Source organism: Aplidium turbinatum, chromosome 3 (assembly GCF_918807975.1).
Source record: "Aplidium turbinatum chromosome 3, kaAplTurb1.1, whole genome shotgun sequence".
Classification (NCBI taxonomy): Eukaryota; Metazoa; Chordata; class Ascidiacea; order Aplousobranchia; family Polyclinidae; genus Aplidium; species Aplidium turbinatum.
Window position 1 is genome coordinate 39,208,155 of NC_137474.1, and position 23,183 is coordinate 39,231,337.

At 35.8% G+C, this 23,183-nt stretch overlaps 1 protein-coding gene across 1 annotated transcript; it reads left to right on the forward strand.

Annotated features, from left to right (window-relative positions):
- Positions 1–1,345: 1,345 nt before the first annotated feature.
- LOC145766796 (uncharacterized) lies at positions 1,346–22,940 on the forward strand. The gene is made up of 23 exons (XM_082578502.1): positions 1,346–1,350; positions 3,312–3,394; positions 4,105–4,137; positions 4,677–4,835; positions 5,449–5,571; positions 6,296–6,328; positions 6,680–6,838; positions 7,361–7,483; positions 9,986–10,018; positions 10,744–10,902; positions 11,772–11,894; positions 12,450–12,482; positions 13,424–13,579; positions 13,941–14,066; positions 14,950–14,982; positions 16,567–16,713; positions 16,869–17,006; positions 17,206–17,238; positions 17,789–17,947; positions 18,894–19,016; positions 20,536–20,568; positions 20,808–20,963; positions 22,816–22,940. Exons 1-23 carry the CDS (start codon positions 1,346–1,348, stop codon positions 22,938–22,940), a joined length of 2,295 nt encoding a protein of 764 aa, XP_082434628.1.
- The last annotated feature ends 243 nt before the right edge of the window (positions 22,941–23,183 follow it).

Here is a 23,183-nt window from a genome sequence, read left to right on the forward strand (position 1 = left end):
TTCGTGTCCACCTTCAGCTTCAGGCATGCTTTTAAGTGTCTTGCCAGATACACAGCCGCATACTCTTCAACGGTGTCGAACCGGCGCCCTTTTGAGTGCCGTACCAGGGGTCTCGACACTCGGCTATGCAGCTGTCAGTTGGATGATGAACACTCGGGTTAAAGGATTAACAAAAATGAAGGACGTAAAGGGGGCAATATTGAATAAGTCAACATCATAAAACGCAAAACCAAAGCAAACTATTATTAGACTTGTTAAAGAAAGTACACCTTTTTAGCATCTCCTCTCAAGCTAAAAAAAATTATAGCCCGCGGGTCTCAGGTTGCACATCCCTGTATAGCCTATTGTGGGTAGTAAATCACAGTCGTAAATCACAATCACTCTGTTGAATTACCATCAGTAGCGTTGGAAGAAGAAGTAGGGGCCTACAGAGGTTAGTTTTAAACCTGAGGCCGAAATAATTTTAGGGGCCTGTAACCGTTGCAAGGGGCCCTGGACCATGAAAAAACCACCGCATGTTCTTTGGATATGAGACAATTTTCTTAGAAGTGTCTTGATTTGGGACCCGAGGATGTCATTGGCACCGGCCCTAAATTATCTTCTCAACGGCCCTGATGAGGCTACTTTTGTAGATTCTAGACTGCATTAAACCAAATAGTTACCCAGCCGGCGATCATCTCTTTTCATAGTCCCTGGCTCATTCTCTATAATTTGGTGATCTTTGATCTAAATTATTTTGCGCCACAAAATAGTCATTCATCTGCAACTCATGTTGGTATAGTGTCCAACTATATCGTGGTATTTCGAGAATTTTGTACACAGTAGACTACAAAATAAAGAGGGGTTGTCTTCTTCTTCTTGCTTATGAGGCAGCAATTCAGGCAACATCTCCCAATTGTTGCAACCATCTCACAATTGTTGCAATGTCTTCATATCAAGATCTATGAGGGTGGTCTATCGATTGCAACAATACAGCAAAAAAAACTTTGTTTGTGGCAATTCGCTTGAAAGATTTGCAATGATTTTGCAAGCAAATTGAAACATACGATGAATCGTAGGTTGTTAAAGTCCATTAAAGTACTATAGTTTAACTGAAGGAATAGGTGACATTGAAAGTTAAAAAATTGAACTGCATAAAAACATGAAGCTGTCTACTTGTTCCGAAAGCAACATCAATCACTTTAAACACATTAAATCACCCCAATCACAATAGTAGATTTATCATTTGCATGTAAGATAGGCTAAAGCAGGGGTTTTTAACCAGGAGTGCACGCGCACCACTAAGGGGTGCGAGACCTGTGCCTAGGCGGTGCGAGGATGCTGAATTATCAAAGTTTGTTATAATATGAGGTAAGAAGCAATGTTGTTTTACCAGGTTTCAACAAAATTTCGAACTGAAGGGTGTAGGCGTCTATTACTTTTCAGCCAATCCTAGGAGGTGGTGCGAGATTGGTAATTTCAAAGTGCTGCGGACAAGGCAAAAGGTTAAGAACCAATGAGCTAAAGGCAAAAAGGCAAACTCTTTCTGTGCGTATACACTTACCTTTACACAGTACACAGGGGAAAAAATCCTGGGAATGGGAATTTGGAAGTGGTAATTATGTTGTTACACAACCAAACAAAAGGTAAAAATACCCCAAATTCTTAATATTCTTGTTTTTAAAACTCAGTTTTACATCAATGAAAACACGCCAAAGGTATCAAAACTCCTTTTTTAAGCTTAAACTTCCGTTAGATTAACACCGTACTCGGTATCTAATTGATGAATGAAAACAAACAGAAATGCGTCATATTTTGGTTCGTTTTTTTCATTATAACAAATGCTTATGATTCTAAACAAAAGATGACAGTCATGGAAAACCATATGTGCCATGTTTTTTTTGCTTTCATTAAAAATGCGTTTTTCTTCTAATTTAGACGGCACGACAACACGATTGCATAGCACGTTGTTGTGAATGCAAAAGCTTCACAAGTGCCTTGAGAATAAATTAAAAGCAATTGCAAGACTTGATGCTCACAGAACGATGACCTTAGTTTGATTTAACAAAATTTCAAAAAATATTGTTATGACATTATCTACTCTATGCAGGTCTTGATGACCAAGCTAATAAGCGTATCATTTACGATATTGTTAATGTGGTGCTAGGGCAGCTCTTTGAGCAAAGTGGTCTGGTAGGTTAGAATCACAATCAACAGTGAAAGTATTTGTGCTTGGGTTTTAAATGGTTTAAAGAAGGCTATAGGTTCAGACATAGCCAAATTACGTTGTTGTTCAGCAAGTTGGCGACAGAGGTCGGAGGTTAGTGAACCAGAGCGGCAGAAGCTTTGATAAGCTTACACAGACGCACTTGATCAGCGACATATCTTCTATGGCCAGCAAGGTGAAAAAGTCATGAGGAATTGGTAGTATTGGAGTATCGAGTAATTTGTGCGTCCAAATCTGCCTTACGAGGCTGCTCAGTCATACACCTCTTTTTCTTTTTAAATAGTCATTGATGTCGGCGGACGTTGCGTGTCTCCATTGATCCCAGGAGCTACGAGCTAGGTTACTAGGTATATACCTAGATTTCAGTCTTGGTTTACCTCTGCATTACCTTGAGGTTGAGACATCTGCATTGAGCTGGGAGTTGAATAAAAAGCAGCTTGTACACTCCAGTCTGGAATAAGATTGGATAAGGTTGAAGAAATTGTGAACAGGCAAGCTCATAAAAAAAACAACAAAAATTACCACGCCTGCTAACCTTGGTGGAGAATGTTTCATCGAAGTTTTGCACGACTGTTTTAGCGGCTTTATAAGTTTGTTAGGAAAACACTATAGGAACAAAATGAGTAATTTTAACAAAAATTGTTGTCTTAAATTATTTTCATTGGCTTTTGTGTGCTGGTTATCAGCTTTTCAGGTGAGAACTAAACACACAAAATTAAGTTATAAAGTGCAATTGTTTTACTGTTGCCAGTTTAATTAGTTAGAAGTAAAATACGCTTTCGTAATCGTAGACCTGGTAGTTATATGCACCTAAGTCTATCAAAGACCTGTGTGTCTTTGATAGACTTAGAAAACATTAAAAATCCAACTTTATTTCTCATTTTTTGTATTTGGTACTGCTATGGAGTAAAAGAAAAGTTTCAAATTTGAAGAATGCTTTAAGTGTAATACGATAACTGAAGCATATGCAATATGCATGTATACAGTATTTTAAAAACAGCTTTTGTGAACACATGGATACTACGTATAAGCTGATTTCTTTAAAATTAAATTTAATGTTTCCACAACAATTTATTTTTTGTATCTTGATTGTTTCTTCAATTAGTGTTATTTTGACGTTGCAGGTAAAAAGTGCCAGTGTTGGAGATAACAATAAGTTTTTAACAGCCATCGACATACAGAACCCGCGTAAGTGTTTGAAATTTTTATTCCTTTTTGAATGTTTAAAATGCTATCACATTGACGCAAATAAATTGAGGTTGAGATAAACATGCACAAATGGGGTTGGGCTCCCTCATCGGCCGGCAAATGCGCGCGAAAGAACAAAGTTTTGACTATGTCGTTTTTGAATGTCCTATTTTAGCAAAGAGCCAAATGAGAATGCATGGCAAAGCAGTACTGGACGAAGCTACACTTACCTGGCTTTTAATCTCCTGCCCCGAAATTTGAACAACCCTGTCTCCCACGAAAAAAGAAGGAGAACACTAAGCCAATACTCAGTTCAAACGCTTGAGCTGACTTCTAACCATTTTTCTGGAAGAAAAGCAAATAGGCTACAGTTGAGTTAAAACAAATACGAAAAAAATAGGGTATAAATAAAAGCAACTAGGCTTAGTAATCATAAACTTAACTTAAAATTAACTAAATAACTAACATGAAACACAAACAACACTATATAGCCTACTGTAGATGAGATCTTAGACCAATTTTTATTTTTGAAAAGAAATATTTTCATTTTAAAAATTTAGTGAATTGGTCATTGCTCAATGCAAAGATGGTTGAAATTTATTTTGTTACCATTTACTAATTGAGATAACTTGTTGATAATTTTGAATGAAGTACGGTAGGCCCACTGCTGTTGTAACACGATTTTGTGACGTGCGTGTTTATTTTTGCAGACGTCGTGAGTGAAGTCTTGACAACTACAGCAGGTAAAATTGATTAAAAAAATAATAATTTGTTTTAAATTTTGTTGACATTTCCTGGATGTCTAGTGAAACTAGGCCGATTGCAAATTAATACAAAGTTGAATTCGGTACCGTAAACCAGACTATCACCAAATACCAGACATGTCTGGGAACTCCGAGTTTAATAAACATTTACACACAGCGTAGGCTATACGTAGTAAAATACATGAAAGTGTTTGTGTTTGATAAGACTAATTAGTTTTACTAGAGCTATGATGGGTGAAGTGTACACAGCAGTAGGCTAATAGCAATTAACAAATTGTACTTTGTGATTTCCATTGTAACTGATGTCTTTTTTGTTATAATCCATGCTATCAAAACCAAATGCACAAAAGTTACGTTATTTCTCCATTCTGTGGGTTGATGTACAATGTCACAAGGTAGCCTATTTATGGTAAAAAAATACAGTTATATACGTACCAGCCTAATTAAACCTATTTTGTTTGCATTAATTAGCAATAATTCTTTACTAATAATCGTATTGCAATTGATTCAATCTACAGTATCTTGCTACGTCACTCCAAATGACATCACCGGTGATGTCATTACCGTGAGATGTCCAGCGGGATGTGATAAAGTAACAGAACAGCTATTTGGAACTGGAACGTATTTCATTGATTCCTACATTTGTGCTGCCGCTGTACATGATGGAAGAATTTCAGGTGCAGTAAAGAAAACAGCGGTGGGACGGTGCAACGGATAAGGCGTTAGCTTTCCAATTATGCAATCCTGGTTCGACTCCCGGTTTAGGCTGGTTGTTGAAAACACCGTTTACCTCTACTTTGGGTGTAATAAATTGGATGGGCATAATTGCTGCAAGAAAGGTGGCCGAGAGAAAGGAACTGGCCACCCTACTCTCGTTAGTGCCGAAGACTTAGTATAATGAGAATCTTATCTTCTCATACCCGATACTTGAATCAAGTATTGGACCACATTTAATTTTTTTTAAAGAAAACGCTTTTTAATTGCGCACTTACAAATAAGAAACCTACAAACCGTGTTTCTGTCAAGTCTGGAGCTGGTATGTAGCTATAGCCTACTAGATGAATGTTTATATTGATGAGAAAAAATGTGATCAAAAAGCGATTAATTTTTCTGAAAGATGGCCAAGATATTACTAACGATTTTTGAGTGAGTTTAAGAGCAATTAACAATTCCCTTCACGTTCATAGACTATAGTGAGAATTTTCAGATATGTAAAAATAAAAGCAAGAAACACAAGGCTGTGTTGTTGAAAATTATGAAATAAAAATAAGTTTATTGTTTTTAATGCAGCTGACGCAGGGGGGAGAGTGACGTTTCGGAAAATGCCAGATGAGAGCACATTCGTAAGTTCAACGTCATCCAACGTTACTAGCCAGTCACACAGACCCTCAAATACTTCCTTTGTATTTTTAAGTAAGACAAACTCTAGAATAGTTATAAAATAAAGCTTGCGTTCTGCTAATTTATAATTAAATACCTGGTGAACTTACCGTCTTATTCCCTAAAATGATATTGATGGTCACCTCGAGAGTCGAGGGATTCTGCCTTTTACCACCCCCGATACAGTGAAAGTGACAGAAACATCTGAACACTCACGATACCAATCAGCATCATGGGGTTTGTCACTCCAACACTTTGCATTAGAGATGATTTTTGTTTCCGTAAGCCTACCACAGCCAAAGCGATTTTGCATTCACTTTCTTGCAATGTAGGCTACTTATTACACTATCACAATAAAAAGGGCATCTTCGAGTGAACATTTTAGACATTATAAAAAAATATTTTAAATAAAGTAATTTTTAATGCTCCGTCGCAGACTTTGGCTTCATTAAGTGACTTTTACTAATACTTGAGATAAGTGAATAGAAGTATAGGCTACTTTCTTTCAACAAAGTTGTTGATAAACTCCTGTTGCAATTACTGAAATGTAATCTATACTTTATCCTCACAATTTATGTTTTCTCAAATCATTTTCTTCTCATTAGTTTAAACAGAAAAATGATTACACGAGTCTTAAAGTAGATGTTGTTTTTGAACCTCCGTTCCGGTTTGTCGACGTTATTGAGAATTGAAAGTTAAAATTTGCTACAGTTATTATACTTTGGTATTAAACTAACAAACTCTTTACTTTGATCAGGTGCATTTGAAGGAAGGCAGTCACTGTATTCAGGTAAAATCAAAATTGTTCAACCTTTTTTAGATTTTTTTGTATAGAGGCAGCCATGCCACAAAGTAAAGTACATCTTAGGAGGTTAAAGTTGTGATTGAACATTCCGACCCTTAAGCGATCGTATTCACGAAGAAAGATGTAGGTTCGAAATAGGGTTATATTGCTGCATGCAGCAATTGTGCTCTTTTTTGATACATAAAATTTGTGCATCACGGAAGAATTTATCAAAGTATTTGCAAAAGTGATGGAAATGCAACTTCACAAAAGAAACGCGCTGTTATTTTCAGAGTTGAAAACTATGTGTAGCTAAGTCACTCATACTTTAGTTCAAATAATATTCAACGTTTTCAGTTTCCTGTCTCGCCAAAGCGGATTTCACAAACGAAAAAGAATACATAGTCATCTGTCCGGCTGGATGTCAGGTTCAAGATGGTGAGGTCTGGGGATCGCAGCTCTACACCAGAGAATCATCAATTTGTGCAGCTGCTATCCACGCTGGAAAGATACAAGGTTAAAAACAATACCCTATTGAAAATTATTTTATTGCAGCATCAGGCTAAAACAGGTCGTTTGTAGCCTATCTGCATTGGTGAAGTAAACAAAGATCATGCTGCAAATGGTGGGCAAAGCTGCCTATTAGGTTAAATAAATTTGAATAAGCGAGAAAATCAAGCAAAAAAAACTTTGCTAAAACGGAGAAAAATTGCATGCTTTTTCTCGATTCTGAGAAGGCACCCGACCAAGTGACCCCCAGGTTGAATTCGCTGCTAGTGATGTAGATTGTGTTTTATTTTTGTGTAAAGCAGCGAAAATCAGTTATGATAATAAAAAAATAAACGGCTAATAGGTTAGGCTATAGCTGTACCACTGAAAAATGTGTACAAAAATGATCTTTAAAACAGTAACCGTCATGGAGAGACTGTTAATCACTCCAGTGTTATCAACATTTTTTTTACTGAAATCCAGAGAGCGCAAAATACTAAAAGAAAGATTTGAATATGTTCATTTACCATTTTTCAATTAATATTCCAGGCAACTACGGAGGAAGAGTAATAGTGAGACGACGACCTAGGATCAATACATATCGTGGATCCACTCAGAACGGAATACGGTCTCTGGATTACACAGGGTCAGCATATTCAATCTTGATAGAAGGTAAAAATGTCTTTATATTTACTTTAGATTAGCTATATACGAAAGTACAGTTTTTTGACAATAGTCGGAGTCATAAGCTTTCATAGCCTCAACTATATGCTATATTTAAAAACGTGAACTTTGTGCACTCTAAAGATGATTTAGGCCTGCACAAGTCAACTGCCTACTCCCAAATAATTAAAGAAGCAAAATGCCACAGTTTGCTATTAAATTTTATTGCTGCATTATCATAAAACGCGTTAGTCGTGTGAAATCTTTCTAGCTTCTTTTGAAATATTCACAATGAAGTATTGTTGAATTGCTAAAAGTAAAATGCAAATTCCTGCTTAAAATTTAGAGTGGTTGCAAATGTCTGCCAACAAGCAGCCAAAGATTTTATAGATTTGCGCTGAAACTTTAAAAACGTCATAAAAACACACATTCAGCCAATTCCTTATTTCGGCTGAACTGGAACTGCCAATAAGATATTAGCGTTTCAACCGTACTTCCGTAAATGCACTGACACACAAATTTGCAAAAAATAATTATGAAAGGAAACTATCTCATGTGCAGCCTGTCAACAGGTAGATCCGAAGATTTATATGTATCTTCTCTATGTACATTTTAGTGCTTTAGGTTTAAATTTAACTGCTAACACTCAGTTCCACAGTTAAGTAAACGACAAAATTAATGAACAACTATTCGTATCTTAGCGTGTGCAGTGGAGAGTGTCTAGAAGGCCTCAAGGATAGCTTTTCTTTTAGTGCCACCAGCGTATGAAGTAGCCAACGAAATTACTGTATTTACAACAAGTAATTCACTTTGAGGCAGGCCACTGTAGGTGGTCGCAACTTCATTAAATAAAATGGAGGTAAAGCTTTATGGAGCGATTTATTCTTGTAGACACGTCGCAATTAGGAAGTCTTTTATTGACAAGTGGGCAACGGACAGCACGTAAACAACGAAAAGAAAACTTTACACTTTCGATCTCAACGGCCAAGTTTGTCTCAGTAGCTTAACACATCATAGAGAAGGCGAAGCTGCCACGATAATGCATCAGCTGCTCTTAAAGAGACGCACTTAGCTGAAGAATAAATACTACTCCCGACTCTCCTGAATGAATGATCGTTCACTGAGCACTTAATCTAGTAACCTTACATGACTGTGCATTGTGTGCAGTGGGAAAGCAAACCGGAAACTTTAAGTCAAGCATGAATCTGTGCCAAATAGATTTATCTACTCGGAAGTAAAAAATAACCTTCATTACTGTAAAGTGTTTTTAAGTGAACTGTAGGTTGCACTTAGCACACGTGACTGTAGACATAACGTGTGGTGTAACAGATCATGATTGCGACAAAGTTACCTAAAATTATAATAGTTCGTGACTGTTTTCAACGCTAAAAAGTTAACAATGTTAACAAATTTGGCTGGATGACTTTGAAAAGTCGTTTGGGAATTTTTGAAAATTTGATCGAAAAGAAAGTGATCCACTTCATGTCAAAGCAAACATGTGTAAAGCTTGATGAATGCATGAGGAAAGTGATACGCTATTTTTATGACCGGTAATCTACCAACTTAAACGCAATACATGAACAACGAGCGAAAAACTTCGCACCATCGATCTTATTGATCGGGTAATTTTGCACGTGTGCATTAATTCTCTTATGCTAATGTGTTATTTTTGTACGTTGATTTTGCGGGGTGAAATTTTTTCTCTCGGACTAAGCAGCATCCCAAACTGAAAGAATCAAGTTATGAAATTCTACGACCTTTTATGTTTCAATATTGGCAAAAAAAGCTCTAGTTTTTAAATTAGTCAAGCACTTTAAAAGCGAGTGCAATAAATCACTACTTTTAAGACCATATATATACAACTTAAAACAATGTTGTCTAGAAGTGATGAACTAGGCAAGGCATCAAAGTAATAAGATTAGCGTCAGAAAAGTGCGAATTTTAAAAATAAAGCAAGATATTGCGTTAACGAATTTTTCCTTAACTCGTGAAATGCAGTGGTTGTCATGAAAACAAACTTCTCGTGTTACTAAGTCCTTTGTGCAATACATGCGCGTTCAATTAACTTTCAAGCAGAGTAACGTGAATTTAAAATATTTCCACAGGTCTTTTTATTGGCAAGGAGTCTAACATTTTGTTGATACTCTGTTTAGATTTATTAAAATAAAGGGTAACATTGAAATTGTTCTCGTGTATAGTAGGCTATATTAAAAATAGCTTATTAAAAAAGACAATTTTCACTTAAAAGCTTGGATTCTCTCTTACTTTTGTTTAAATGTTGTGTAAAAGTTTGTTTGTTTACACGGCAAAGACTGTACATACATCAGTATGTTCACGAGAGTCGGAATAGCTAGGTTTGGCTCATCTACTGTAAATATATGACGATGTGTTTTATTTAACATAATGGATTAAACAATTTTGCTCTAATTATTATCGAGTGGTCTGCCTCCTGTGTATAGGTTACCCTAGTACAGCAAATCAAGGGTTTGTAATATTTGCTTGTTTCTACAGAATGTCCTCAAGATGTGTCTGCCGTTTTATCAGGTATGATTAATCCAAAAGCATATCACCTAAAATTAAACCTAATTTTATTATTGTTTACCATTTTGCAAATATTATTGATTTTCACGCATGAGGATTGACGGTCAAACGTTTGCAAAGAAAATAATTACCATGATTGAAGAAAGGATTCAAATAAGCAGCCTAATAATAAAAAAATGTTCAACTAAACGCATTAACTGGATCTACTACATGGAAAAGTGAAAGCCTATTATCTTTTGTTTCTCAAGAAATAATAGAGACTTCCCTGTGTTGCAATAGTGGAAAATCCAAGGAAGGGGCAATTGCCCCCCTAAATTGCACAAAATTAACTTTATTCATAGTGTATTTGCAAGGTCAGATTAGCCTATTGTTGACCTACACATAATTTTGTTTTGTTAAAATCGCCCACTTCCAAAAAAGCTACTTGCTGGATCCCACACTGGGCTGCAGTGTTGCCATGTAAGAATATTTAAAAAGAGGAATGTAGAAGGAAGCATTTGGCCTCTAAAAGGCGTGGCTTTTAGTTCCAGGGTTGATGATGTCGTTGTCGCTTCGTGATGAACGCAGACGTAAAGCTAGACTAGTTATTTTGTAATTTTTTTTTTCAAGATAACCAAATATAGACGTTTAGATTCGTAAAAGCACCGCATTAATTAATCACCACTCTACTCTAGTTAGTATGGTCATCTTTGCTACTGAGATTCTAATGTAGTGCCTATCTTCTCTAGTGGATTGCAGTTTCCAAGCCAACCACATTCTTGGTGACATCTTCAGCGTAGTGTGCCCCGGTGGGTGCTCAGAATCATACAGTGACGTTATTGGCGGTGGTCCTTATGAAGAAACGTCTACCGTTTGCGGCGCTGCAGTGCACGATGGAATGATATCAGGTAAGAGATTGACCTGCAAACACTGACATACCGTTAGGTATCTGGCAAGGGAAGCAATTCTTTGTTTTCTAAATGTTACTAAAAAAAAATGAAAGTAAAGTTTTGATTCGGAAGTATTTTTTGATTCTATTTGAATAAGACTATGATGACGAAGCCACAAGTGTGTGACGAAAACTCTATTCAGCAAACTTTAATTTACCGATTTAGTTTGATAACTTTTTTGATTTGGAGTTTTTAATTCTTTCAACCGTTTTTCTCTTTAAGCTTCTTAAAGTTCACTTTAGTCTAAATCAGTTCACACTCATAATCACACAATCTGGCATCTCTTCTATAACTTGTGCTGTGTGTATTTATTGCATTGCATACTTTTTATGAAATTTGAATTTACATCCGAAGAAGCTTCAAGTTCAAGAGGCGCTGGTTCGACTCTTGGGGTGTGCGCTTGAGCAACTCGCATTAAGGACTGCTCTCCATTCAGCGGCATGTAGTGGATGGAATAATTTCCTGGCAACAAGACTTCAACAAACGGAAACTTCACTCTGTCAATCTCGGTAACCAGCCCTGCGTCAGTGATTCAAGGCCTCTACGAGTATGCGAAACTGCCAGGATTAAGCTCTACAAGAAGCTTTTCCAGTCCGAGGATAAAGATTCAATCAATCCATCAATCAATCATCTTGTCCAGTTGACCTCTCTAAAGATCTGATCTTAAAACTGAACTCATTCCAGAGATTCTTGTATTAAATGTAGGCTATGTTTTAAGTCAAGGTGTCGGTTCAAAGCTTGCTATGTCGCCCCGCGGTTGTCTCGTATTGCAGCACTTTTCGGTCCACGCACAGCAGAAACTGTTCAATTCACCTTTTTTCATCCAGAGACACTTGGAGGCACAGTCACTGTGAGGAAATTATCAAATGTTCAAACGTTTTCTTCTGTGAGAAGAAATGGAATTACATCAAAAGCATCTAGAAAATCAGCCATTGGATTTATTATTCAAAGTAGGGCATGTTTTATTGGGTAGTTTTTGAATAACAAAGTAGTTCGTTCGGTAGTTCAGATCATGAATAATTAAATGATGTGATGGTTGGAGTTGTGAAATTTGCGGTAACCATCTCAAATTCATTAATTGTATCGTTTCAATCAAACTTTTTGTGTTTGTGCAGAAAACTAAATCTTGAAAGATATTTAAACATTTTGATTTTATTACAGCTTTTTATTTTTTAAAGTTTATATTCCAAAACTATTAACCGGTAAGCTTACATCAAAGAGTTAAAACGTAAACTGATACACAAGATACACTCTTTTTAGACATTCTTTTTGGGTCAATAATGTCTTTTTAGACATTACTTTTAAAGAAATAAAAAAGATTCAAAAGGCATGTAAATTTCACTCTGTGTGGAGCTACATGTACTTGAGAGGTTAACTGTTATTTTTTTATTCACTTGTTGATACACAAGTGTATGTGAAGTTTATTATTTGTAAAAATTAGTAGTTTATAAATTAATTCAACAAGTTAAGTCAATTACTTTGATCGCCATTCTTGTATTTTGCAGAATCAACGCGGGACTTCCCCTCTCTTCTGCAAGGTAAGTGCTACAACTGCTGCATAAGTCAACTTAGCTGAACATTAATGCGTGATAGGAATCTATCTGGGCCAACGCAACAAGAACATTATGAATTATTGGCCGACCTAGTTTGAAAGATTCACGTCACTGCGATCACGATTTTAAGCATTGCTCTCTCAATCGTTCCAAAATACATAACGCAATAATTTCGCCAAGTAAGAATTTTAGTTGTTGATTGTCATTTTTGCGAAAGATTGTAAACAATGAATATCATTTTCAAATCACGTTCACTGAAGCGTAAACTTTCTTATTAGAAAATTTGTCAATTTCCACATTAACTTGGCATCTACAGACGTTGAATAAATGTAAAATAGGATTGATGTTTTGGCCAGGTTGAAGTAAAATCTCACACAAGCTATTTCTTGATCAACCAATAATGCTATGCTTGCCTTTGTTATTTCGATTGGAAGTAAATTGAAAAAAGTTTTTTCAATCTGCTGAACCCGTTCAAAATCAAGTTTCTTTGAGACAAACAAAACAATGCCAAATTTTTTATTGTTTTCTGCGTTCTGAAATTCTAAGAAACTTATTTGAAATGAAATTCTGCTTCATTAGAATGAAAAGATATTTTATCAAGCAGCGGAACTCAACAGTTATCGTTTTGAAAAATCTTTCATTGTTGCTTTAATTTAAATCAATGAAGCCTACCAGTTGGCCTTTTTGAAGATTTAGAAATACCAAATTTCTCGGCCGGATATTTCTTGCCAGCCTCGTGATCAATTTCATGTATGATTAGAATGCTTACGTCACAAACGGTGTCATTCATGACGTCATTCATCATCATGCATTCATAATGTCATACAGCATTAAAAATTTTCCAATGCCGCAGCTGAAGCGAAAGATGAATAATTATATTGTTGGACCAAAAAACACCTCAGCAACAACTTATCTTTTTCTTTCAGTTTCTTGTAAAACATCGGCAACCACATTCCAAGAGAAGTCGTTTACTGTGTTGTGTCCAAAAGAATGCTCAAGCCAGGCTAAAGTGTTCGGAACGTCCGTGTATGCTGGGACAAGTAGCATTTGCGTTGCTGCCGTCCATGCTGGAGAAACGACAGGTAAGTCACCGTTAATATACAGTATAATTAATGTTGATATTCCTGCGCTGATGGCAAGTTTGTATATATTGTTTTAAGAGGTGGTTTAATTTTTTTTTTTTATTTCTGAAAGGGGATGTTTTATCTGGTGAAGAGTTGTTTAATTATTTCAAATACTACATACAAAATTTCAAATTTTTTATCACTACTTTGCAGTAACGTAATTTTCCTTGTCCAAACATTGATCAATGCATATTGATTATAAGGAAATCACCTTCTTTGTACTTCAATCAAAGAGTTTCACACTTTTGAGAATAAGTGCAAAGTAAAAAAGTACTCACTAAAACTTATCAATTTTAATGAATACTTTTGAATCTTTTAGCTCAACAAGGAGGGATTGTAACTGTAAGGAAAGTTGCCAGAAAAAGTGAATTCATCGGGTCGCTTCAGAATGGTATCACGACAGTGGATCGTAGTGATGATGTTGTTGAAGCATTTACTTTGGGAGGTTTGTGGATAGACTAATCACTGATTCTTTAGTCCTACGTCACGACTCTGAAGTGGTTCTTACCAAGCTGTACAGATGGTGTGGAGCATTTGTAGTCTATCCCCACACCTATACTCAATATTTTATGTTGCTTAGTGGTTTTTCCTTGATTGCCTTTATGTTGTTCCGCTCACTATCTTGTCTCATGACCACACTCCCGCATAGTTTATGACAGATTGTTACCACCTTTTGTGTTTGTTCGTCAGTTGTTGCTTGTACGCAGGTCAGTGCAGTTTTATTTATTTTCAGTCATTTATTATAAACATTTCACGAATATTTGGTTTTGTTTAGATGAATTAAGATATTTTCCTGACGAGGGCATAAAGTTTTGCCGAAAACGTTTGAAGTTATGTAGCTACTGTATTTTATTTTATGTATTATTTTTTGTATTATGCAATTGAATCTTATAAAGTTGTTATCGATTATCTGTCTGTGGTATTCAAAAAGTATCTCTCTACCAAAGCTATACTATACTCAATAGCTTACAAATATTTTTGGCACTATAAATGTTAGAAAGTAGCCTACTTTTCTTGTTTTGTAGGCTATGTTGCATTAAAATTAATTACCAGAAAGATGACTTGTGAAAGACTTCGATAAAAAAAATCGTTTGTATTGTGCTGTTAGAAAGATCGTAACTACACGTTTAATAAAAAAGTTAGCAAGGTCTTTCCAACTTTAGATAAGTTTGAATGCTTTTATTATTTAGGCTAATTTTTTTACCATCTTCAGAAAGACCATATGGAATTTGAGTCAGCTTTTACTTTTCAGCCATTTATAAGCTTTTAATATATCTTCTAAGACGTCAATGTTAAAATAGTTGCGCTAAACTGTACTTTTTTTCCAGGAAATATTGAAGAAGTGAATACAGCATTGCTAGGTAAGTAATATTTTCCAGTTGGCGTTGCTTTCATTGCTGGCGTCATGCTTCCAGGGCTGTGGAATCGATCGAAAAATATACGACTCCGACTCTTCAGTGTGTAGGCTAACTTGCCGGCTCCGACTCCAGTTTCAGTGTTGCCAAATTTTTCAAAGTTGCCAAATGTTTTTTAATTTTTATTTTTTTAAATTTAACTTCCCTTAAATTGTGGTCAACATTTAAACGACAACTTTTCTAAAAACTGGCAAGAACAAATACTTTGTTCCCTGGTGAGGTTTCAGAGCGCACCACGGAAAATTAGAAACAATATTAAAAAAAAAGATTCTAAACAAAAAATTTATTGTTAATCGTTTTGTATCAAGTCACAGTCGGAGTCCGCCTTTTTTGACTACTCCGACTCCGCACACACCAAATTTCCTCCGACTCCTACTCAACGACTCTGACTTCACAGCTCTGCACGCTACATTGCGTAACTAACGAGGAAGACAATGTATCAAAAAACAAGTTATTTTTCTTTGTTTAAATCTTTTCATAGTCCAAGGTTCTGCCTGTTGAACTATTACGACTTTCAAAGCAGTGAGAGATTCATTTGCAATAGGAAACTAATTTTGAGTGGTTAAACGTCAAATAGCAAAATGTGAAGTAAATTGCATTCAGAAAACGGCACAAATGAATAATTGGAACAAAGTCCCAAATGCAGAAACTAACTTATCAATCATGGACTGTTTGAAGAACTAAGCAAACTTTTTGTTGAAGCGTGCCGCAATAAATGCGATATGCAAAATGTCTTAATGGAAACACAACGCAGGACTAAATGGTTAAAGCACATTGTCAATCTATTAAACAAATAAAAAGCTTAAATTAAAGATACTAAACCCACTGTTCGTTGTTACCAAATGTTTCAAAACTCAAAACCTATTGTTAGCAAACGCTTCAAAAACTAAAAAAACTGTTTTAACGAATATTTTCAATTAATAGCACCATGGCCACCTGGAGATGCGGCCTGATTTGTTACATTTTGCAGATTTTGATTACAGCTACTGCTAGTGCTTGACTGACATTTTTTGAAATTGTTTTACTTTTTGCGGTTTCCTAATGGCATAAAACTTTTTGTTGCCTTGGGGAAGCAGTAGCAAATGAGAAAAAGTAAGTTGAAAAACGCAAAATCAGACTGCTATTGAAAATTAACAGTCTGACTAAAATCTTCGAAATCAAATTTTCTTTGTTTTTCAACATCTGATGATGTTAAAACCTATTGTGTCATCTGGGAAAAGAATAAAGAAAGCGTAAAAATCTAATTTAAAAAAAAAATTATTTAAACGTTTGCCCAAAGTTAGAAAAACCTGGAAATTTCTGCAAAATGTGACAAATCAGGCCGTATCTTTAGGTGGCCATGATAGCACTGAAAATGAAAACAGTCTAGTTTTCGAAATGTTTGCCAAACTTAGGTTTAGTATCTAGCCTACTATTTAGGTCTTTTGTTTTTTATTAGAAAAATAAAGTGCCCACTAAAATAGCATATGTAGCTGTACGTTTTCGGTCTGCCTGGCTATTGGCTTTTTAATCACTCTTATTTTCTATTAGTTTCTTGTGATTTTATTGTTCCTGCTGTCATGGAATTGGAGTTTACCATCCGATGTCCAGAAGCGTGTGTTGAACGCTATACAGACGACATAAAAGAAAACTGGAAGAAGGGAGTTTACGATTTGTTTGAACCAATATGTCTGGCTGGTTAGTGGAGAAATTGTCTACAATCTGCTTTCTTTGAATCAGATTTTAAAATCTCATATCATCAAGCGCCAGTGAATCTGTTTTCAGTAAATTGACTTATGTGGAAAGCTCGAATGATTTATTGTTTTGAGGTTTCAATAACTTACGTTTTGCAGGTGATTTCGCTGACAAGACTATAACCGTACGAAGAGTTCCAGACACTACAGTATACAAAGATTCCTTTACAGATTTTCTCATGTATTCTAATCCAAACGTGGTAGATTCAATGCATGCTGGAAAATATGTTGCATACGGTAAAATACTTTCTGTTAACATTAATCGATTGTAGACCTTTTTTAGTATTTTTTTTCTTTTTTTTAGCTCACAAGTTCTTGCAAGCTTGCCTATGTTGATCCTACTTTTATCATCCAAATTTTAAATAAACTAATCATTTAAGGCGTATACCTAACTTGGCTTGATGTTAAGCTTTGTTAATTCTATTTTCCTTTTCAGTGGACGACTTCGATCACCCTTCTATTCTTTCTGGTAAGTTTTGATTGGACATCATTGTAAAGTAACGCAGATTGCGGAATTCTTAATTTGCAGTACATCAGTATACTTTAAGTTACGTAGCCTACTGATTGAATAGGCTATTGTTGAAAAATTTCTTCATTCAAAATTAGATGATGCTGTCAAACAATAAAAAAAATAAAATTTGAGTTATGACTGAGTTAGATTTTTGAACAAAGCGGTTCTGAAGCTGGCTTGATATGCCTTAAAAATCTTAACCTTGCAGCACATTAATAATGTTGATTTAACGTTGCAGCACCTTAATCAATCGTATCCCAGCACATAGACTACTCAAGATCGACTATAGATAAATTTATATAACAGAACGTTGTCTGCGATTCATCAGGCATCATTTCTCTCAAAACAAACACCATACTTTGATCAGTGCTTTCGCTTAGGAACAACCATAAATCGGAAAAAATGTTATTCTGCCTACAATCATTTACAACAGTAAAAAACGAAAAGACTGTAACAACTATTAATTTAAACTTAAAAATATGTTTGAAACGTAATAATTTTTTTTCAGTGTCATGGAGCGTAGAAACTGATATGATACATGTTGACACATCCACCGTTGTCTGCCCTCCAAGAAGAAACAGGACAACGATGCACGTTTACGGAACCGGCGTGTACACAGACAATTCACATGTGTGTATGGCAGCCCTGCACGATGGAAGAATAGATGGTAACAATATGATTTTAAAATTACTTTTCTGAGGTCTTGGATAACCAAGATTAGGTGCTGTTTTGATTCTGAATACTAGTTTAAGATAGTTAGAAAGGTAAAGTATTTCAATCGGTATGAATGACAAAACCATCATTGACTTTTTATCACTTTTCTCATTCTACAGTACTTTACATAAGATTCCAAATACGACATTTATTGCTAGCTTGTTGTATTTATACGATAAGAAGTCTATAGGTCTTGTTTTGAAAAAACAATACAATTTCTAAATTAAAAAGCTATTCTCAAAGCAACAAAGTAAAGTATTTAATGTTTAATTACATTTGCTGTTTTTCCAATCTGCACATTACCTATTGACACTGTTGAAGGATACCGGTACGCGATACTCTAATGATTTTTAAACTTTCGGATATAATTTACTTGTTGGTAACGAAGCCTAGGTTTCTAACGTAACGTTGTAGCTTGTTTTACGGTTATAAATCTAGCCTGCTATAACTCGGCACAACAATCTGGATACTTTTGCCCTTAAACAGTAAAGCATAAATTCTGTTTCTGTCTCCACTTAATCATTACTGAAACAAGAAAATATAATCATTACAACTAATTTTGTCGAACTATAGCAGCATGGTTTTAAGGGAACGATACATTGGCACTACTGCAGCGGTTCTTAACCTTTTACATTGTCGGCACTACCTTGAAATCACCAACCAGTTCTCGCACCCCCTCCTAGGATTGGCTGAAAAGTAATAGTCGCCTACAGTTCGAAATATTTGTAGAAACCTGGTAAAACAACTTTGCTTCTTACCTCATATTATAACAAACCTTGATAATTCAGCATCCCCGCACTGCCTAAGCACATGTCTCGTACCCGTTAGTGGTGCGTGCACCCCTGGTTAAGAACCCCTGCACTACTGCTATGATACAATACACTGGTCTTTCGGTTTAGACAATGGTGGGGCTGTAACTGTGCGCAAAGTTGGTGGCTTATCAGAGTATCGAGCAACGGAGAACAACGGATATACCAGCCATGAACTTAGAAGACCTTGGGACACGTCCATTATTTTCCAAAGTAAGGCACTGATCAAATAAATCACTTTGTAAAGATAGGATCGTCTCTTTACTATAGCGAACAAATCGTCTCTAACTATAGCGATAGGAATAAGTGCAGTTAATGATTTCGTTTCGAAATGAAAACCCATTTTTTTCTTTACTGCAGCTTGTATGCTTGATATCATGTTTTCAGCAGTCGAGTATGAGAAAAAGTCACGGCGGTAAACAGATGTGAATACATTGTACAGTGAAGTGTGGTGACTGAGCAAAGCCTTTTTTTGAAATGTTGATATAAAAGAATTGCACCAGTGTGTGATTTATGCCATGATTGTACAATGTACAGCAAGAGAAGTTTCGGTCTTAAAGGGCGGGGAAACCCAAATTAACTTTGCGAGTTTTTTGTTTCAGCGTCATGTCATTGTGTAGTGTGTACAACATGCGTTTTAGCAATAAAAAATCCAAATTTTGTTGCCCTCGTCTCGCTAAGGCCGCTTTTGTTTGATACCCGTTTGCGAGGTCTCGTTGCGCATCAAGCTGTGACGCTGTTCGCTGTGACGTCACAAGGTACATATAGTTGTGGCCAAAATTTTAAGACCAGACTTCATTTATGACCATTTTTGCATTACTTCAAAATACTGCATCAGATATAAGATGATGCATAAAGATGATGCAACTGAAACAATATCTAATGCATTATTTTGAAGTAATGCAAAAATGGTCATAAATCAAGTCTGGTCTTAAAATTTTGGCCACAACTATATGTACCTTGTGACGTCACAGCGAACAGCGTCACAGCTTGATGCGCGCGAGACCTCGCAAACGGGTATCAAACAAAAGCGGCCTTAGCGAGACGAGGGCAACAAAATTTGGATTTTTTTTTTTGCTAAAACGCATGTTGTACACAATGACATCACGCTGAAACAAAAAACTCGCAAAAAGTTAATTTGGGTTTCCCCGCCCTTTAAGTGATAGTGCTTGAGCTTTTATCATGTTCTTGGTTGGTTTTGGTTTTGAATGTTTATCCTCGGACTAGACAAAGCCTTGATAGGTTATTCCTGGTAGTTTCGCATACTTGTGGAGGCTCTTCACGCAGGGCCGGTTACCGAGATTGAAGGAGTGAAGTTTTCGATTGTTGAGGTCTTGTTGCCGGGGAATTATTCCGTTCACTAGGTGCCGCTAAATGGAGAGCAGTCCTGAAATGCGTTGCTCAAGCGCACACCCCGAGAGTCGAACCAGCGCCGCGTGATCTTGATCCGAGCACGTAACCACTGAGCTAACGGGGCGGAAGTTTTTACCTGATAGATTGTTTGTTTGTTAGTGGCTTAGTATTAGAAAGTTATTTGTTACTGTAAACGTACAACAGTAATGTAATTGTAAAGGGTACTAATAATGGCAAACAAAAGGCTATATAAAAATCATTTATATTAGTAAACCATATTAAAACCATTAGATGAATAGAAAGTGATAGTAAGATGCGAATATTGTAAATAATCATTGTCTTAAGTATAAGTTTTAAAAAGTCTGTTGCTTACTTTCAGATACTTTCTTTCACATCGCTTCGACCGCTACAGGTGAGTAGCCTATTTTCGTTTTTAAATAAGGCCTATAGCATGTTTTTCTTTTTCATAAAATTTAAGGCGAATCGACAAAATGATGTTTAGAAGTTCAATACATTTCGACAAAGCTCATTCATAAACGCACTGCTGAAATAAGGGTGGAATGTACCAACTTTCCTAAAATTGGCAGGTTTCATCCTAAGAAATAAGTCTACTTTTAAAATAACAGCTTTTTACTATTTCTATATTTACAGCATCCTGTGACTTACGGGGTTACATGGTAGAAGATGTCGAGATAAAAGTAGTTTGTCCGTCCGGGTGCGCTAGAGATGCAGAAGTCTTCGGAAGCAGAATTTATTCAGACGAATCTTCTGTTTGTGCAGCTGCAATACACAGTGGGACAATCACTGGTGAGCGATGATACTAATACAGTAATAAGAATAATAATAACAACATTTATAGGTAGGGTTGCCATCGACATAGACCCCAAAATAAGGACAACTTAAAAATTAAACAGTGATACGAAACGAAACAAACGTTTAAACAAATCTTTTGCATTTATACGAGCTATGACATATCAAAGGCGATAGTTTTTGCCAGAAACTATCTGTTCCAGCAACTCCTTGTTCGTAAAAAATACTTTCTGCATCTCATGACAGCTCAAGCCTAGGCTTACCTTTACATGTAGCAGAGATTTAACTGTCATTTCACTAAGTCTGTTTCTTTTCTTGGTTCACTGAGCTAAAACAAGAAAGAACACCTGCTCCACAAACGCATTACTAACAGGAAGAGAGACGATGACGCTAACCAGCTTGTGGAGCAACAGAAAAAAATCGTCTCTAGTAAAGATCTTCATCCACTTGTCCTCAGTTTCATCCTTGCGGAACACAACATCTGGAATCTTCTTGAGCAGAGCAATGACAGCTGAGACCTCATCGCAGAACTCATGCGTCATTGCCATTGGCGGATCAGTTTGTTCCGCTAACCCCTTAACTTTCTCATACTGAATTGTTTGATCTCTTAGCAGAGTCCAGTTGATGTGCGTCGGATGCTTCTCAAATCGATACCACTGATTGATATATTTCCAAAAAAGATAGAGGCTTTGTAATTGTTGAATATAAGACAAAACAAGGATTCAAGTCAAAAACAAGGACATTTCTTACAATTAAGGACAATTAATTTTTCTAAGATATTGCCCTTTAAAATAAAGACAAATCTTAGAAATAAGGATGGTATGGCAACCCTGTTTCATAGCATCTTTTCACATATAAACTAGGTGGGCAATTGCCCACCTAGTCCCTTTGCTTGCCCCCCTAGCCCTTTCTTTGCCCACCTAGTTTGAAACTAGGTGGGCAATTTTTTAGACTTAATTTTGTTTAAGTTAGATCCAAGTTAAAGCATGAACAGATAAATGGAAACCTCCAGCATACATTTAGAACTTATCAGCCTACCTTTGACTTTACTTATAATTTCTTTATAATGTTCCGCTCAAGCAGATTAATTATCAATTTGTGTTGTGAGTAGCCTACCTGAAATTTTGTGTGAGATTCTAAATGTCTGAATTACCGAAGTTTGTTTCCTGATTTTCATCAAAATAAAATACCAGCTCTTTAGAATCATCTAATTCTGCAAAGATTCAACTCATTGTAATATCTTAGCAGTTGTGTTTCATATACTGTAGGCTATTATCATCGTTGTTTCTTTTATGGGTATTATCATAGTTGTTCAATGTTCAATTATATCAACTAAATGTCGCTAGATTAAATTTCATTAGATTATTATTTATAAAATATTGTGGGCAGGGATGAATATAGGAATCAATTATGGGTCTCAAATGTTTAGTCTAGGTCAGGGTAGTCCAAGACTGCGAACATGAAGGGCCACATTAGGGTCTGAGAAAAACTTCACGGGCAATCAAATGCCATTTGGTATTCGATGATTGGATGTAAATTACTTTCATCAATCCCAATTCTCTTCATTATCTTCTTGGACTTTCAAAATCTTCTTTGCACCGAAACAAATCAAAATCGAATTTTTACTTGCAGACCACGTTTTATTAATAACTTTACATTTTGTAATATTTCATTTATTTATATTAATTCACTTTGACCTAATGGAATTATATTAGATCGAGTGGGGGCCTGTTTTTGGCTTCAGCCAACTGAAATGGTTTACACAGGAAAGCAGTTAAAGAAATGCACGGCTAAATTTATAAAACAGAAACAACTACCCTCATAATCTGATTGTTTTTATGATTTTCAGACGCTGGAGGTCGCGTCTTAGCACGACATCTTTCAATGGGACGTAGAAGCTATCGGGGAAGCACCGCAAATCGAATTAGATCATTGAACTACTTTGAATACACAGAAGCCTTTCAATTTGTTTAAATGGCATAGAAGCCTAATTGTGTATCACTGTCCTGTGTGTAGAATAGCCTGCTCTGCTGTTTTGAATTCATATAGATTTATAGAAATGTAAAATATGTTTTCAATTGACTCTGGCAAAATTACATTTAGTGACAATTAAAATTAAAGTAAGCTTGATTTTCATTTCTTTTCCCTGATAATTTAAAAACAAACATCAATTTGAAACTTAAAAAACATTTAAGTTTTGTTATTTTCTCGCCAGCT